General features: G+C 48.8%; 1 protein-coding gene across 1 annotated transcript in view; it reads left to right on the top strand.

Annotated features, from left to right (window-relative positions):
- DNAH2 (dynein axonemal heavy chain 2) overlaps window positions 1–18,352 on the top strand; it is a 107,495-nt gene that overhangs the window by 83,333 nt on the left and 5,810 nt on the right. The window contains exons 63-78 of the mRNA XM_059668738.1: window positions 502–671; window positions 826–942; window positions 10,350–10,514; window positions 11,065–11,190; window positions 11,326–11,474; window positions 11,548–11,614; window positions 12,062–12,212; window positions 12,472–12,620; window positions 12,804–12,937; window positions 13,029–13,173; window positions 13,316–13,515; window positions 15,245–15,371; window positions 16,827–17,013; window positions 17,219–17,367; window positions 17,517–17,700; window positions 17,933–18,123. Coding sequence (XP_059524721.1) covers window positions 502–671; window positions 826–942; window positions 10,350–10,514; window positions 11,065–11,190; window positions 11,326–11,474; window positions 11,548–11,614; window positions 12,062–12,212; window positions 12,472–12,620; window positions 12,804–12,937; window positions 13,029–13,173; window positions 13,316–13,515; window positions 15,245–15,371; window positions 16,827–17,013; window positions 17,219–17,367; window positions 17,517–17,700; window positions 17,933–18,123 — 2,411 coding nt within the window. The remainder of the gene's footprint in view (window positions 1–501; window positions 672–825; window positions 943–10,349; window positions 10,515–11,064; window positions 11,191–11,325; window positions 11,475–11,547; window positions 11,615–12,061; window positions 12,213–12,471; window positions 12,621–12,803; window positions 12,938–13,028; window positions 13,174–13,315; window positions 13,516–15,244; window positions 15,372–16,826; window positions 17,014–17,218; window positions 17,368–17,516; window positions 17,701–17,932; window positions 18,124–18,352) is intronic.

Raw genomic sequence — 18,352 nt, 5'->3', positions numbered from 1 at the left:
GTGAAGATTCTTTGGTTGTAAGTCACAGAAAACAACTCAAATTAAGCAAAAAGAGAAATTGTTATAAAGATATAGGAATATATCTCAAAATCCAGGGGCAGGAATGGCTTCCCCTCCACCTCCCAAAAGGGCAAGAATCAAAACCAAGAGTCTTGCTGTTTCATTCTTGTGGTTTTCTCTGCTTTGAGTTCTGGTACAAGGCACATTTGGCTCTTATATGTCTCTTGGTAGAATATAGCCTGCAAGCTTGAGAGAGTGATGGTTCGGGTGAGATTGTTCGTGGTAAGTGATGGGAAACGAGGCTGGAAGATGGTGGGGGGTCCTGGGCCTGTGAGGGTCTAGAGGAGGGAGCGAGGTCAGCAGCAGGGACATGGGCTGATGTCAGTTATTCTGGCTTTGGGCGCTGAGTGGAGGGAAAACAGGCCTAAGCAGTGGAGATGCAACTGGACAATGAGGGTGGCGTTAGGCCTTCTCGCTGAGGCCCTGATTTGCATCCCACAGGGGAACAGAACTTCATCAAATCACTGATCAACTTTGATAAAGACAATATCTCAGATAAGGTTCTGAAGAAGATCGGGGCCTACTGCGCCCAGCCCGACTTCCAGCCTGACATCATTGGCCGCGTCTCACTCGCTGCCAAGTCCCTCTGCATGTGGGTGCGGGCCATGGAGGTAAGCAGGAGTGGGGGGGGGGGGGAAGAGGCCTGGGAAGAGGGGGATGCACATAGGAGAAAGCTGGGGGAATGGAAGACCCAGGTGGGAAGGAAGGGACCGCTGGTGGGTTAGTGGGTGGGTGGGCGACCCCACCGCCTGGCTGTCCCTGCAGATGTACGGGCGGCTGTACCGGGTGGTGGAGCCCAAGCGGATCCGAATGAACGCTGCACTGGCCCAGCTTCAGGAGAAGCAAGCAGCGCTGGCGGAGGCCCAGGAGAAGCTGCGGGAGGTGAGCCTCATGCCAGTCTTTGCTGCTGTGGCCCTCTCCTGCTTTCAGGGATGCTTCGTTACTATTCATCTCTCCCCATCTAATTCTTTCCCCCTCTCCCTTCCGGTCTGCCTCCCACTCTGTGCCCTGTTTAGATGGGCTGCCTCTGGCTAAGAAAGCTAAGCCGACTGCAGAAGGTTACAAAGGCACAGAGGGCACTGTCCCTTGAGGAGTCCTTGCAAAACTGACTTGGGAGTTGCCTGTCTCTGTCATGGCCTTGACCATGGGCCCTGAGATATTAACTGATGAAATCTGTATGGCAGATCGGTCTTTGCTGGGAAGGGGGATGCGGAATAGGGCAAGAGTGTCGACATCACTGCTATGGACCAGAAGGCTGTGGACTGAGGGTGCCTGAGCGAATACGTAGGAGGGACAGTGTTGTCCCAGAAGTAGAGGCGCTTACTTACTGTGAACAGTTTAGATAACCCAATAGGTGATTTCCTGTAAGGTATGTGCACAAATAATTCTCAAGCAAGGCAGAAGGTAGAGTGCTATTATCGAGTTCAAAACTCTTCTAGCCTATCATTTAATTTTTCTATCATTGATTTAATAGGCAATACAATCACATGGTTTAAAATTCAAAATGTATAAAAGAGTATCCAATAAGAAGTCTCCCTCCTACCTTCTGCTTGCTATCTACCAGCTCCCTTCCCTAGAAAGCAACCAATGTTACAAATTCCTGTTTATCCATCCAGGGGTGTTCTATGCACATATAAACAAATATATATATTTTTAAATCTTTTACATTATATATACTGTTCTGCACCTTCCTTTTTTATTTGTCTATACATTGAAGATTGTTCCATATTGATACATAAAGAGTTTCTGCTCTCCTTTACCACTGCATGATATTCCAGTGGATGGCTATACCATCATTTACTTAACCATTTCCTTTTTGATGGGCATGTTCATTGATTCCAATTTCTTGATCTACACGTGTCCTCAAACTTTGCTGATGCTATCTTGAACTATATAGAAGTTTTAAAATTTCATGTAACCGAAGCTGGTGATACTGTTTCAAAATGTTTTAACCAAAACCAACTATGGAAAAAGCCAGGTCCGGGTCCAACATCCTCAAATCGACTGAGGAGCCCAAGGGTTAGTGAGATTAAGTGACTGGCTCATAACTGACAGACCTGGGCTAGAACCTGCATTTCCTGACTCCAAGGCCATTGCTACCGCAGTCATCCCAGTCTTTTCCTGTTGTAGCATCTTTGCTTTTGGGAGAGAAGCTGCCCTTGAAGCCTCTTCTGATTCTGTTTGTGCAGAATCAACCAGCTGGGCAGGCGGGCTTCTGCCTGCACACCCTCCCCCACTGCCCCTTTCCTGCCTCACATGAGACCTTCCCTCTTTTACTCTCTTTTTCACAGATGAGTAATCACAGGTGTGGCGATCTATTTGGAAAGGTTTTTCACCTCTGGGTGAATCGTATCCTGGGCCAAATAATTAGCGATTGTTTCCTTTATATGTAAAATATGGGTCCTCTAGCCCTAGCCGGTTTGGCTCAGTGGCTAGAGCGTTGGCCTGCGGACTCAAGGGTCCCAGGTTCGATTCCGGTCAAGGGCATGTACCTTGGTTGCGGGCACATCCCCAGTAGGGTGTGTGCAGGAGGCAGTTGATCGATGTTTCTCTCTCATCGATGTTTCTAACTCTCTATCTCTCTCCCTTCCTCTCTGTAAAAAATCAATAAAATAAATTAAAACAAACAAACAAACAAACAAACAAAAACATGGGTCCTCTGGGGTCAGCTGCCAGCAATACCATTCATTAGACAAATATTTATAGAGCGCCTGATGTGAGGCCTCTTGAGAAGCCCTACTTGATAAGAGTAAACAGAGGGGGCCAACACTTCTCCTTTGTTACTGTGACATAGGCCTTGACATGTAAGAGCCAAATGCACATGCTCAGTATCCGGCACCCTTTCCCACCCACTCGCAGAGAGCACTGTGCTGAGGCTGGGCTCCACCACCGGCCAAGTACGTACAAATCTTTGGTCCTCAGTGATTCTCAGAGCCTGGAAATCAGCATTTCGAAAGGCTTCTCGTCAGAGCCAGCCAGAGGTGGGAAGCCTGTACATCGCTCTAGGGCCAGAGAGCTGATGGGCCTATCAATCCGAATCTTGAGTAAGCAGTTTAAATCCTTGTTCACTTGTTTGGGGCCCTGAAAATGTATGTGTCATAGGCCTGATTCTGACAGGCAACAAGGGTTAGGAACCACTGGTTAGAAATTGCCCTAGAGGCTCTCAAATGGGTCTAGACAGAATCTTAATCTACTTCAAGGCAATTGTTGACTCAAGGTTGAAAATTCACTTTCTTTCCTCTTTCCCACTCCAAGCTATATCACATTTCAACATAGTATATTGGAGGTTATGGAGTAAGATTAAATGATAGCATTAAATGCTACAATAACAATAGTACACAAATTCCACAAATTTGAATATAACCCTCAGGGAGAAATTAGATTTCAGAGATTAAATCTTTGTAAACTAAAGTCCAAGTAAATTAAAGTCTGAAATCAAATTATCTTGATTTTATGAGTTAAAAGTCTAGAGGCCAACATTCTTAAGTTAAAGTCCCCAACCCATCCTCCCAGTTTCTTATTCCGCTCGGTCTCCACAAGAGGGGTTCTCAGGATCGGTCCCCGGCTCCTTACTTACAATCAGGCCTGTCACTCCCTGGGAATGACGTGTTCCTGTAGGACCTCAGAGGCCGCACTCGGTCAAATTCAAGTCTCTCAGGAGCATCGCTCGAATTCACGGAGTCAGTCAGGCACTCATGGCTTCCACATAAAATTACGTCCCAGAAAACCAGTCATTTTTGCCCCAAAGACCAGAGTGGAAACTCAGTGGTATTTTTAGGAATGAGGATACATGGAGAAAATCTTTGTTTTAGCATCACCAGAATGTCAGTTATCTGGAAACCATGACCCGTGAACATCACTAAACTGGGAGAAACTTCTAACCAGAGACTCATGTGAGAGCTCTAATGCAGTCACTGAGCATTTCCTGCACAGGGGGTGTTGGAAATACACATGTGCATATCTGCTTTTTTTGGAGGAGGGGGTTATTGTGGTAAAATACACATAAAATTTACCATTGTAACCATTGTAAAGTGTACAAGCCAGTGGCATGAACTACATTCACCATGTTGTGCAGCTGTCACCATTATCTTGTTCCGGAACTTTTCATCACTCCAGATGGTCACCCTGTGTATATCCTTTCAATTTCAGCTCCCCCTTGAGCTCGGGGTTCCCCGCTCTGGGTTGTGAGCAGGTACGGTCAGCCCTGTACCACAGTGGCTAATATTGCTGCTTTCTTTGTGGGATTGCTGAGGTCTTTGAAAACTGCCTTTCAGGGAAGGTTTCAGCTCGTCCCCACGCGTATTCTAACTGGAGTATCACCGTCAGCAGATTCCTGAGCTGGAGCTGCTGCTGCTGCTGCTGCTGAGGCCCGTGCCCTGGAGCCTTGGGGGAGCGAGTCTCTGCCATTTGTGTGCCAAGGCACGGCTTTGCTTCTCTGTGAATCCCCTGAGTTGTTCAGGGAGGGTCCCTTCAGTTGTAGGTAATACCTGCATGCCTGCTACCCTCCCTGCACCACCTGAAATCGCAGCCAGAACAATAGTTCCAGCCCATCTGCCTGTGGACAAGCCACACGGATTCCAGGCTCGTCTCTTCATAACTGCCTCCTTAGCCTGGAGTAGAAGTTGAATAACAGGACAGCTGATCCAGTGCTGTCTACCCAGGCCTGGCAATAACCACGTAAAGCTAGAACCTGTAGACCCACAAAACCTAATGCCTTGCCAGTTAAAAGGCCTAATATTCTCTTTTTCACAGTGGGTTTGCCGCCAGAACCTAGGTGTCGTAAACACCACAACTAAAAGCCAAAATGGGAAAGGACAAGCCTCATATCAACATCGTCGTCATTGGACACGTAGGTTCCGACAAGTCTACCGCTGCTGGCCCTCTGATTGACAAGTGTGGTGGGATTGACAAAAGAACCATTGAAAAATCTGAGAAGGAGACTGCTGAGATGGGGAAGGGCTCCTTCAAGTGTGCCTGGGTCTTGGATAAACTGAAAGCTAAACGTGAATGTGTGTCACCACTAATATCTCCCTGTGGAAATCTGAGACCAGCAAGTTTTATGTGACCATCGTTGATGTCTCAGGACACAGAGTCTATATTAAAAAAAGCATTGTTTTTTACTGGCAAGGCATTAGGTTTTGTGTGTACTACAGGTTCTAGCTGTAAATGGTTACAGGCACATCTCAGGCTGCTTATGCTATCCTGATGGTTGCTGCTGGTGTTGGTGAATGTGAAGCAGGCATCTCCAAGAATGGGCAGGCCCGTGAGCACGCCCGTCTGGCTTGCACACCGGGTATGAAGCAGCTGATTGTTGCTGTTAACAAAATGAATTCCACTGAGCCCCCCTATGGCCAGGAGAGATATGAGGAAATTGTTTAGGAAGTCAGCACCCGTATTAAGAAAATTGGCTACAACCCTGACACAGTAGCGTTTGTGCCAGTTTCTGGTTGGAACGGCGACGACATGCTGGAGCCAAGTGCTAACATGCTTGGTTCAGGGGATGGAAAGTTGCCCATAAAGATGGCGATGCCAGTGGAACCACGCTGCTTGACGCTCTGGATTGCATCCTGCCACCAACTGGTCCAACTGACAAGCCCCTGCAGCTTCCCTCCGTGGTGTCTGCGGAACTGGTGGCCTGGGTCCTTCCCTGTGGGCCGAGTGGAGACTGGTGCTCTCAAACCCGGCAGGTGGCGACTTCGCTCCAGTCAGTGTCACAACTGACGGGAAGCCTGTTGAAATGCACCGTGAAGCTTTAAGGAAAGCTCTTCCCGGGGACAATTTGGGCTTCAATGTCAAGAACATGTCTGTTTCCCTAGTCAGTTAGACTCAGTGGATAGAGCGTCGCCTGTTTACTGAAGGTTCCCAGGTTTGATTCCTGTCAAGGGCATATGCCCAGGTTGCAGGCTCAATCTCCAGTAGCGGGTGTGCAGGAGACAGCCAATCAATGATTCTGTCTCATCATTGATGTTTCTATCTCTCTCTCCCTCTCCCTTCCTCTCTGAAATCAATAAAAATATATTTTAAAAAAATTTAAAAAGAACTTAACATACCCCTTAACATATTAAAACAACAACAACCATGCCTGTCAAAGATGTTCATTAGGGCAATGTGTCTGGTGACAGCAATAATAACCCACTATCGGAAGCAGCTGGCGTCACAGCTCAGTTGATTACCCTGAACCATCCAGGCCAAATCAGTGCTGGATACACACCTGTGCTGGGTTGTCACCCCTCACGTTGCTGGCAAATTTGCTGAGCTGAAGGAGAAGATCGATCGTCATTCTGGGAAAAAGCTGGAAGATGGTCCAAAGATTTTGAGATTTGGGTAATGCTGCCATTGTTGGTATGGCTCCTGGGAAGTTCATGTGTGTTGAGAGCTTCCCTGACCCTCTGGGCCGTGTTGCTGTTCGTGACATGACAGACAGCTGCGGTGGGTGTCATCAAAGCCTTGGACAAGAGGGCAGCTGGAGCTGGCAAAGTCACCACGTCTGCCCAGAGAGCTAAACGCATTCCCCCCAACACCTGCCACCCCCGTCTTACTCGGCGGTGGAAGAAAGGCCTCAGAACTGTTGGTCTCAACTGGCCATTTAAGTTGAACAGTAAAAGACGGATTAATGATTAATGCGTCGTAAAACTTTCAGAAAGGAGAATGTTTTGTGGACCATTTGGTTTTTATGTGTGTGTGGCAGGTTTTTAGTTTATTAGTTTTTTTTTAAAAAGTACTTTTAAATGGAAACAACTTTACCAAAAAATCAGTCACAGAATTTTGAGACCCATTAAAACAAAGTTTAATGAGGAAAAAAAATCTGATATTCTGTCCATCAGTGCTAAAAACAATCTAACCCCACTTTAACCTCGTCGGCAATATTAGTGTTGTAGCTATAGCAGCCTTTATCCTGAGACCACCGCTATACCTTGTGAAGGCCATCCTTGAAGCCCACATCTTTCTTTTGCCACTATTTTAAACAGTCCTGCTTCTGTAGGAACAGCCATTCACCTATGGACAAAGACACAGTCATCTGCCAAGGTCAGAATAATTCAGGATCGGCTTAAAGCCTTTCACCCAGGCAAGATTAGTTAAAAGTCAACCACACAAGAGTAAAAACCTACAGGCCTAACATGAACCTCTAATCACCCAAGTCAAAACACCTGCCCAAACCTCAAAGGCTGCTCATGAGCCCCACCCAAAGCTGCTGCTTTTTTTTTTTTATTTTTTATTTTTTATTGATTTCAGAGAGGAAGGAAGAGGGTGAGAGATAGAAACAGTGGTTCTCAACCTTCTGGCCCTTTAAATACCGTTCCTCATGCTGTGACCCAACCATAAAATTATTTTTATTGCTACTTCATAACTGTAATGTTGCTACTGTTATGAATCGTAACGTAAATATCTGATATGCAGGATGGTCTTAGGCGACCCCTGTGAAAGGGTCGTTTGACCGCCAAAGGGGTCACGACCCACAGGTTGAGAACCACTGGATAGAAACATCCATGATGACAGAGAATCATGGGTCAGCTGCCTCCTACAAGTCCCCCACTGGGGATTGAGCCCACAACCCAGGCATGTGCCCTTGACCGGAATCGAATCTGGGACCTTGCAGTTCTCAGGCCAATGCTCTATCCACTGAGCCAAACCGTTTTTGGCAAACCCAAAGCTCCTTAATAGGTTTTCTGGTCTGCAAATATACTCTTGATTGGGTCCAAGAATTAGCAGCCTTCTTCTATGCGTGGGTTTTAAACAAGTTAAGAAATAAAAAGTCCAAAATACTACTTTTAAGTTGGAGAATGTGGCTAACATCTGTGGGCAAGTTGGCCCCACTAGTAGTGACCCTGTATTCAGACGATTGAGCGGGTCTCAGGCGTTGTGGGCGGGCAGAGTGGAACTTGTGCTCACTCCTGAAAGGAAGGAAAGAGCCTGAGCTCCGTTGAGCACTCCCAGTTGATTCTCTCCAGTGTTACCAATCAGATCAGTCACACACCTCCCCTGGAGAAAGGGTGTGTAAAGACCTGCAAGGGAACCACCAAGATTAAAAATTTTAACAAAATGTGAACCTTGAAGAAAAACTAAATCTCGAGATTCTTCAGGTTATAGAGAAGAACTTCAAAAGTGAACCTAAGGAAGAAATGACATCCACAAAACAAAAATAAGATGAGAAGAGGAAGAGTTCAAACAGAGAAAAAGAAAGATTCAGGGAAATTTTAAAATGATCAAATGACAGTCATTCAATAGAAGGGTGGGAAGATAGAGTCAAGGAATATAAAACAAAAATAAAAAGTCTACCCCTAACCGGTTTGGCTCAGTGGATAGAGCGTCGGCCTGCGGACTGAAAGGTCCCAGGTTCGATTCCGGTCAAGGGCATGTACCTTGGTTGTTGGCACATCCCCAGTGGGAGGTGTGTAGGAGGCAGCTGATCGATGTTTCTAACTCTCTATCTCTCTCCCTCCCTCTCTGTAAAAAAAAATCAATAAAATATATTTTTAAAAAAAATAAAAAGTCTAAAACATAAGAAAGCTATAACAGACACAATCCAACCAACAAGGATTTCTAAAGAGCAAATGTGCAATCAGCAGGAACAGAAAAATATTTAACAACCAGTTCAACATGCACAGTGGCCTATCAGAGTGTGCCTTAGCCACAAGCAACGCAGCCAGCCACCAGTTCACACTGGGCACCAGCCCAGGCCATATGTCGATGCTGTTGCTGGTGTTTGATCTTTATAATCAACCCAATGACAAAGCACAGAAGACTGTGGGTTCTGAGTGGGAATGCTGTTAACTTCGACAATGTAAAAACAGAAGCACAGCTAACATAGTCGGGAGGTGAATGCCGGTGGTGGGCTGAGGGAGAGATCAGGCAATGCTTTCGCAGATATTACAAAACGAGGTTTCGATGTGTCGTTTAAAGTTATAAGGGTAACCAGTAGAACTAAAGCTATTAGGAATAAAGAGGAAAGGGTGGTGATGTGTAGGCATAAGAGATTAAATCGTCATTTATCATAGCATAAAGTCAATATAAAGAGTCTAAAATTGATAATCCAGGGAACAACAGTGTAGAATACACTTGTGTATGGAGACAATGGCCCTGGAAGAATAGTCAAGCAACATGTCACATTGGATATCTTGAGAAGAGAGTGGGTGGATGGAGAGCAGGGTTGGGACGCAGACTTCTCATGACCTTATGTCTTTTGAATTTTTAAGTTGCTTATTCACAAAGTAAACAAAATTAAAATAAAAAATAAGTTGCATCAACATGTGCTTATTCCCCTACAAGGACATTCATTGCAGCATTAATAGAAAATGTTGGCAAGACACAAATGTCTATCAGTAGAAGACTTGTTATATAAAATAATGGTTAAATCATACACAAGATTATTTTGCAGCTTTTAAAAACAATTATTCCCTGCTGGCATGGCTCAGTGGTTGAGCATTGACCTGTGAACCAGGAGGTCACCTTTCGATTCTGGTCAGGGCACATGCCCAGGTTTCAGGCTTCATCCCCAGTGTGGGGCATGCAGGAGGCAGCTGATCAATGATTCCCTCTCATCATTGTTGTTTCTCTCTCTCCCTCCCTTCCTCTCTGAAGTCAGTAATATTTTTAAAACACCAAACAAACAAACAAACAAAAACACACAATTATTATTCGCCTGTCAGGCGAATACCAGGCCCTAGAAAAGGCTAGATCAGTCCTCTACTTCAGATTTAAGTGATGTATTTCAACCTCAGGAGAGCCCAGAGGGTGGTGATGAATTGAGGGAGGTTTCTCTCACAGGTAAAGCTCTTCCCAGGTCCCTGTCTCTGGCGTGGGACCTGGGACCTGGGTCTTGTCCTTGAGTGGACTCCTCTTTTTCTCTCCAACAATTCCTGAGCTCGTTTCTAGCTTTTTCTTTTTCTCTCAAGATCACGTCTTGGGTATGGCTCCTGGGACGGAGTGGCAATCATTTTTGCGCGCTCCGATCCTCTCTTGCCAGCACATCTGTGTCATTTCTTATGCTACAAGAGGTCTGTCTCCTACCCAGCTTTGAGTTTCATTACTAAGTAATTTCTGGGCTCAAGGAAAGAGTGGTGGAGGGGAGGAAAAGAAAACTCCTCACACATATTTTGTCTTCTTTCTCTCCTTACAACAGCCCTATAGGGCAGGTGTTATCATTCTTATTTTGCACAGGAGAAAACCAAGACTGGAAGAGATCAATTTACCCAAGATCATGCAGCCACAAAATAGCAGATTGGTGATTTGAATCCAGAACATCCTGGCCCCAAGCCCTGTGTTTGATTCCTAGCTCTGATTACTCCCAGGTGGCTGAGAAGCTGGATATGCTGAAGAAGCAGTACGATGAGAAGCTGGCACAAAAAGAGGACCTTCGCATGAAGTCCAAGGAGATGGAGATGAAGCTGGAGCGAGCCGGGATGTTGGTGTCTGGGTTGGCTGGCGAGAAGGCCCGATGGGAGGAGACAGTAAAGGTGAGATCAAATGTACCACCTGGCTCTCCCTCCTCCCTGCCAACTAGTTCCAAGAGCTCCCATCCCCTTTAGGTTAAGGGACAGTCAGGGGAAATAGGGACAGCTGGGTATAGGGACATCCAAAAATAGGGCATGGGAGCTCTTCCCCTCCCTTTCCTCACGTTTGGTGAGAAGAGTGAGAGGAGAGATTTTTTGTACCATTAGGGATCTGCTTCTATGTTTAGGCAGAGCTACAAAGCACACACAAGACCCTTTTACAGCACATTGGCTGGAGAGAAACAGGGCGCATCTTGTCTCTCTACCTTCAGTGAGCTCCTGGTGTCATGAAAGAGTTAGGCCTTATCACCAGAATGTAAACAGAATTGCTGTCAAAGATGGGGAACTGAAAAGTAATTAGAACCAGGTTAGGGTTCTCAGGGCACAAAGGTTTAGGAGAGGGAAATAATCTCTTTAATCCAGATAGTGTTCAGAGGAGAGTGCCTTCAAAGCATTCCCGTCTCTCCCAGTGGTGGGGGCTCTGACAGGCTTACCCTCCCCTCCTGTCCTCCAGGGCTTGGAAGAGGACCTGGGCTACTTGGTGGGTGACTGTCTCCTGGCAGCTGCCTTCCTGTCCTACATGGGACCCTTCCTGACCAACTACCGGGATGAGATTGTCAACCAGATCTGGATCAGGAAGGTGAGACCCAGGCATGATGAGGGAGGTCTTGGGCTCTGAGACCAGGGCCTTTGGGAGTAATAAGAGATATCAGAAAAGGGCAGGGTTGCTGAGCTCAGATCTCCACACTGAAATCTGGGGCTCTTCCCTACACAGATTTGGGAGCTTCAGGTTCCTTGCTCACCTCGCTTCACCTTTGATGATTTCCTGTCCAACCCTACCAAAGTTCGGGACTGGAACATCCAAGGGTTGCCCTCAGATGCCTTCTCCACTGAGAATGGCATCATCGTCACCCGTGGCAACAGGTAAGGATGCTGCCGGGAGCATGAGGAGGAGTAAGCGCAGAGCCTGTCTCCTGACGGATGCTCCCTCCTTCAGGTGGGCACTGATGATTGATCCTCAGGCCCAGGCCTTGAAGTGGATCAAGAACATGGAAGGAAACCAGGTATAAGGCTGGGGGCTGGTTGTATCCCCTTAGGACGGCGGTTCTCACCCTTTAATACAGCTCCTCATGTTGTGGGGACCCCCAACCATAAAATGATTCTCGTTGCTACTTCATAACTGTAATTTTGCTACTGTTATGAATCATAATGTAAATATCTGATATGCAGGATGTATTTTCATTGTTACAAATTGAACATAATTAAAGCATAGTGATTAATCACAAAAACAATATGTAATTATATATGTGTTTTCCGATGGTCTTAGGCACCCCTGTGAAAGGGTCGTTCGACCCCCAAAGGGGTCGCGACCCACAGGTTGGCGACCCACAGGTTGAGAACCGCTGCCTTAGGAGCTCTTCCCATGCCTGTCTCTTCCTGAGTCCTACCCTTGGGCCGTTTTCCCCTATGAGTCCCTCAGTGTTTCTTCCATCTTTTTTCTTGCTCTCTAGGGCCTTCAGATCATTGACCTGCAGATGACCGATTACCTTCGAGTCCTAGAAAACGCCATCCAGTTTGGATACCCAGTGCTGCTCCAGAATGTGCAGGAATATCTGGACCCCACACTCAACACCGTGCTCAACAAATCTGTAGCTCGAATTGGTCAGGGCCCAGACTTACTGTGTGGTTGGACTGTGGGACAGATCCCAAGGACCAGCCAAGTGGGACACTGGGGAGGAAAAGGCTGGCTCTTTGGCTGTGTCCTTTATTTACTAGTATCTGTCCCTCTATTCAGACTGCCCTGGGCTGGGTCCATTAGGACAGGCTGAGTCACTGCCACTGGATGCTGGTAGGGGAAAGAATGGGTCAGCCCACACCTGGTCACATGGAGTCCTTGCCCTTGACCCTCCTGTGGGTACAGGTGGTCGGCTGCTGATTCGCATTGGAGATAAGGAGGTAGAATACAATCCCAATTTTCGTTTCTACATCACCACCAAGCTCTCCAACCCCCACTACAGCCCAGAGACATCAGCCAAGACCACCATTGTCAACTTTGCAGTCAAAGAGCAGGTAGGCGGGGCTGATGCTTAGCCTGAACTAGGGTGAAGCAGGCAGGGCTGTGGGGTCCAGCAGGGTCAAGAAAAAGGCTAAGATTGTGTTGGGCAGGTCTAAGGGGCTTGGAGGTGTAAAGGGGTGCCAAAGGTGAAGGCCACTGGAGTGACATTCTCACCCTGAGTCCTGGTGTGCTTCCAGGGCCTGGAGGCCCAACTCCTGGGCATTGTGGTCCGGAAGGAGCGTCCTGAGTTGGAGGAGCAGAAGGATTCGCTCGTCATCAATATCGCTGCTGGCAAGAAAAAGCTCAAGGAGCTGGAGGATGAGATCCTTCGGTGAGACCTTGCCTCCACCCTCCACTGGTCCACTCACTGGCACGACTAGTCCCTGCCCGCTCCATCCATGTGCCCCTTGGCTTCCCTCCAGGCTGCTGAATGAGGCCACAGGCTCCCTGCTAGATGATGTGCAGCTGGTGAACACCCTGCAGACCTCCAAGTTAACCGCCACGGAGGTGACTGAGCAGCTGGAGACCAGCGAAACCACGGAGATCAACATTGACTTGGCCCGTGAGGTGAGCTCCTGTGCCCTCCAGCCCAGCCCCCACCAGCCGTCAAGATAAAATTCTAATAATCTTGGCCTGAGGAACCTTCCATCCCTGAGCCCCTGCCACCTGGCATGTCCCTCTATGGCCCCTGACTCTGCCCTCTCTGCAGGCTTACCGTCCATGTGCCCAGCGGGCATCAGTCCTGTTCTTCGTGCTCAATGACATGGGCCGCATCGACCCCATGTACCAATTCTCGCTGGATGCCTACATCAGCCTCTTTATCCTCAGCATTGATAAGAGCCATCGCAGCAACAAGCTGGAGGACCGCATTGACTACCTGAATGAATACCACACCTATGCTGTCTACAGGTCTGAGGCTCCTCCCTACATGCCCTAGGCAGGAGGCCAAGTGACTGACTCGAACACCGACACTTCCTGCTAGTTCTGCCCTGGTGCTTTCTCAGGCCATCATATTGGTCCCCTGCTCTCCTCCCCATACTCCTTTCTGGGTAGCTTATCCATTGTCATGGTCCAACCATCACCTGTGGGCTAACTGCTCAGTGTTATATCTTTAGCTCTCCCTTGAGAGTTGGACTTGGGTGTACAACTGTCTACTATACCAGCACTTCTCAGATAGTAATGTGCTTATAGAGCACAGTGAATCTTGTTAAATACAGATTAAGATTTAGTAAGTTGGGGTCCTGTATGTCTAATGCTCCTGGTCTATGGGTCACACTGAGTAACAAGGTACTTGACTTCTCTACATAGACACCCCACAGACCCTTCAAGTTCAGCTTGTTTTAGGTCAAACTCATTATCTCCCCTTTTCAAGGCCCTCACCCCTAACTGGCATCAGCATTCACTTCCCAGTCACCCCGCCCAGAAAGTGGAAGAGTGAACGTTCTCCTTGACTCTTCTCCTCTCAGATCAGTCACCAGGTTTTGCTCGTGAATCTTTCTGCAAACTGTTCCCTCCCAATTCTCCCCATGGCTACACCTGCACTTTAGTTCAGACCTTCATGATCTTTCTTCCTGAATTGCACAACCATCTCCTAACAGGGCATCCTGCGTCTAACTTTGTCTCTCTCCGATCTGTCCTCTTGTAGCGTCCGTGAGAGCCTTCCAAACACAAATCTGACCATGCCGCTCCTGGCTGAAACGGGGGAGCCTTTCGTGACCTGCCCTCCACCCGCCCCTCAGCTTCCCGCTTCCCCACCTTCCGCTGGATGCCTGAGCATGCCCACTGCCTTCCACGCCTGCTCCCCACCCCTTGTCTACATTTGCTTCTACTCTGAGCTCTCCCTGGATCCTCCCTTCTCTTCCTCTTCTGCATCCCTCGATAACTCTGCTGCACCCCAGGGCAACTTCCCCAAGATACTTCCCTTGTCCACCAGGCATGGTGGGTGCCCCGATCCTGTGACCTCTTAATGGCACTGTCACCCGTATAGAACCCATCACATCCTTGCACAATCAGTGGCCTCTCTCATCCACCTGCCCTTTTCACACCACCCGATTCCCTCCAGGACAGACACTCTGGCACATTCATATTTGTGTCTTCAGGACCTGGAAGAGTGCTTGGCACATAGGAAGGGCCCAGTCAGTGTTTGGGGTGTGTGTGTGTGTGTGTGTTTAATCTTCACCCAAAGATATTTTTGCCATTGACTTTTTAGAGAAAGTGGAAGGGACTGAGGAAGGGAGAGGGAGAGAGGGAAACATTGAAATGAGAGGGACACATCGGTTGGTTGCCTTCCGAACGCGTCCCAACTGAGGTGGGGATCTAACCCACAACCCAGGGATGTGCCCTTGTCAGGGAATCGAACTCAAGACCCTTCAGTCTGCTGGCCGACACGCTAACCACTGAGCAGCACCTGCCAGGGCAATGCTGGGTGTTTTTAATAGAAACAAATGATTGTTTTTACCAGTGAGCTCTGGGAAAATCATGTGCTCTCTCTCTAGGTCCAAGTGCTTGGCTGTTTATAGGAGGTTTGAATTAGATGCTGATGAGGGTCCTTCTGAGTAAGACTCTGATTGTATGATGTTTGCTCAGTAGGTGTTCATATTGAGTGTCCTCCTCCACCCTCCCTGTCCCCTTCTCCCAGGTACACCTGCCGCACCCTTTTTGAGCGCCACAAGCTACTATTCAGTTTTCAGATGTGTGCCAAAATCCTGGAAACTTCTGGCAAGCTCAACATGGATGAGTACAACTTCTTTCTGCGTGGGGGTGTGGTGAGTTGGATAGAGGGCACATCCGAGGGCGGAGCGGTCAAGGTTGGGGATGGTGGCAAGTCTGAAGAAGCCTCCAGACCCAGAGGGTAAGGCCCCCGTCTCCAGCGAGGGAGCCGAGAGCTGCCAGGAGCAGGGGCACGGCAAGCTCCTTCGGGCTATGGCAGTGGCTTGCAGTGCGCCCCCTTCTCACATTACAGGTGGGACTTGGGGGCCCCTCTTACCTGTGACCCACTGCTTGGTATGACCTTGCAACTCTTTCATTGCCTCTCAAGCCACGCCTTCCCCAGCCTGCAGCATGGTCACCGGGACACAGTTTTCCTTGCAGGCACCTCTGCCCCTTCCCCCACCCTGCCCTCGGTGTTGCATTTACTTGGCAAAACTGCCACTCTGGTTAGATCCAGCTCCACTGTCCCCGTGTGGCCCGTGCAGCTGAACCTGGCTGAAGAGAAACACCCACACGACCCTTACATGGGCCCTGAAACTGACAGACACCGGTACCACGTTTCCCTGGGCTAGTCATCCGCTCATCCTCTGGACAACAGTTTCGTTTGCCTTGACACCTTTACTTCGCCTCTCGTGGGTTTTAGCAATAATCTTCCAACACTCCCCCACCCCTGGACTCTCAACATAGAGACCAGAGAGATTCTTTTAAAATGGATGCTCATTACTGACGTCATCTCCCACCGTCCAGCTCCTCAGACCACCCACTCCAGCTGCACAGGCCTCCTTGCTGTCTGTGACCAGAATGTCCCACTTAGGGCCTTTCGCACTGGCGGTTCCTGTTCCCAGAAAACGACACCCTCAGGTGTACATGCCTTCTTGCCCTCTTTCTCACCGTCTCCAATATTTGATTCAAATCGCACCTTGTGAAGACCTCCTTGACTTTCTCAGTTCATGCTTCAGACTGCCGCCCAGGACTTCAGTCCTCCTTATCTTCCTCAGCTTGGTCTCTGTTTTCATGGCACCGGGAAAATCTTTGCTATACTAGATAACCTACTCACGTTTTGGTTCATTATCTGCCCTCCCACATTGGAAGAAAACCTCCTTACGGGCAGAGAAATTTGTCCTTTTTGTCCAGTGATGTATCCCACGTGCTTAAAGAACTTACAGGTGGTGAATAAGAAATATTTGTGAAAGAGAGTGAACAAATGAATGAACTAACAGATTGAGCTTCTCCAGAGGGTGAGGCTACCAGTTGGTAACACAAAGTGAGAGGCAACCACCAGAGGGCGCAAGCTCCCTAAATTTGAACCGCGATCCCTGCACAGTGTCTGAGAGACTTAAACCCCCACACTTATTCCCCTAATACAGGTGGAGTCCAATCCATCTTGGATTCCTGTGTTCATTTTTTCATTCTGTTTCATGCAAGAGTCGTCTTTGTCCATTTTTTTTTAAAAAGGCAACTCTTTGGGGAGGTGCTCCTGGTCAGTCCTTTCTCCTGTCTCCCTCCCCCAGGTTCTGGATCGGGAGGGCCAAATGGACAACCCATGTACTAGCTGGCTCGCAGATGCCTACTGGGATAACATCACGGAGCTAGACAAACTGACCAACTTCCACGGGCTCATGAACTCCTTTGAACAGTATCCTCGTGACTGGCACCAGTGGTACACCAACTCCACCCCGGAGAAGGCCGTGCTGCCAGGTGCCCCGGCGTGTGGGCCCCCCCCCCCCTGCTTTTCTCCCTCCCTCCGTTCAGCCCCGTGTGTGCCCGTCCCTTTATTCTCTAGCCCTTCTCTCAAGCTCCCCTCAGCCAGCTGCGTCCTGGCAGAGCATTCCCTGCAGGTGCCTCTTTGTTCAGATTCCCTGCTCTCCCAGACTCTCCCTGCAACACCGCACCTCCTCCCCAGGTGAGTGGGACAACGCCTGCAACGAGATGCAGCGGATGCTGATCGTGCGCTCCCTCCGCCAGGACCGCGTGGCGTTCTGTGTTACGTCCTTCATCGTCTCCAACCTTGGCTCCCGCTTCATCGAACCGCCTGTCCTGAACATGAAGCTGGTCAGCGGTTTGGTTTCCTTGCCCACATCGCCCACCTCATCCCTGGGTCCCCCCCCCCCCCACAGTCTACCACATGCATTCCTTCCATCTCTTTCTCCCACTCACGTTGCATGGCCTTCTGCTGAGGCCATACCCTGTGCTCCTGGCAGGTGATGGAAGATTCAACCCCACGAACCCCCCTGGTGTTCATCCTGTCCCCGGGTGTGGACCCCACCAGTGCCCTGCTCCAGCTGGCAGAGCACACAGGCATGGCTCAGCGTTTCCACTCCCTGTCCCTGGGCCAGGGCCAGGCCCCCATTGCTGCTCGGCTCCTCCGGGAGGGCATGTATCAGGGTCAGTGCATTCTTGTTCTTCTCCCCCCATCCTTGGCCCTGGTCCCACTCACCAGAGCCTCCAGCCTTGATCACACTACCATAACCACAGCTCCCACTTTCCCAGAAGGTCCCCGGAGTGGCAGACCTGCGCATTTTGACATCCCCTCCCACACACATACAATGAGATGGAGAGTGTGGGGACAGATGGGGCTTAGGCAGTGGGTCCCACTGAATCCGGTGTCTCCCTGCAGGACACTGGGTGTTCCTGGCTAACTGCCACCTGTCACTGTCGTGGATGCCTAATCTGGACAAACTGATAGAACGACTGCAGGTGGAGGATCCGCACCCTTCCTTCCGCCTCTGGCTCAGCTCCAGTCCCCACCCGGAGTTCCCTATCTCAATCTTACAGGCCAGCATCAAGATGACCACAGAACCCCCAAAGGTAGGGGCGGCTGCAGAAAGCCAGCATCAGCTATTCCATCTGGCGGCCTTTCCTTCTGCTAGCATCGGAGACAGGGCTTACTTACCCTCAACAACAACACATTTTGATGTTACTGTCCTGTAGGAAATTTTGTGCTAAATTCTTAGAACATAATAGTAATATCTGATTTTTTATTGTTATTATGTGCCAGGCATTGTTCTAATTGATGTACATTTATTAATTCATTAAA

The sequence above is a fragment of the Myotis daubentonii genome, chromosome 16, assembly GCF_963259705.1.
Source record: "Myotis daubentonii chromosome 16, mMyoDau2.1, whole genome shotgun sequence".
Classification (NCBI taxonomy): domain Eukaryota; kingdom Metazoa; phylum Chordata; class Mammalia; order Chiroptera; family Vespertilionidae; genus Myotis; species Myotis daubentonii.
The sequence above is the reverse complement of the archived record's forward strand: the minus strand, read 5'-3'. Positions and strand labels throughout refer to the sequence as shown.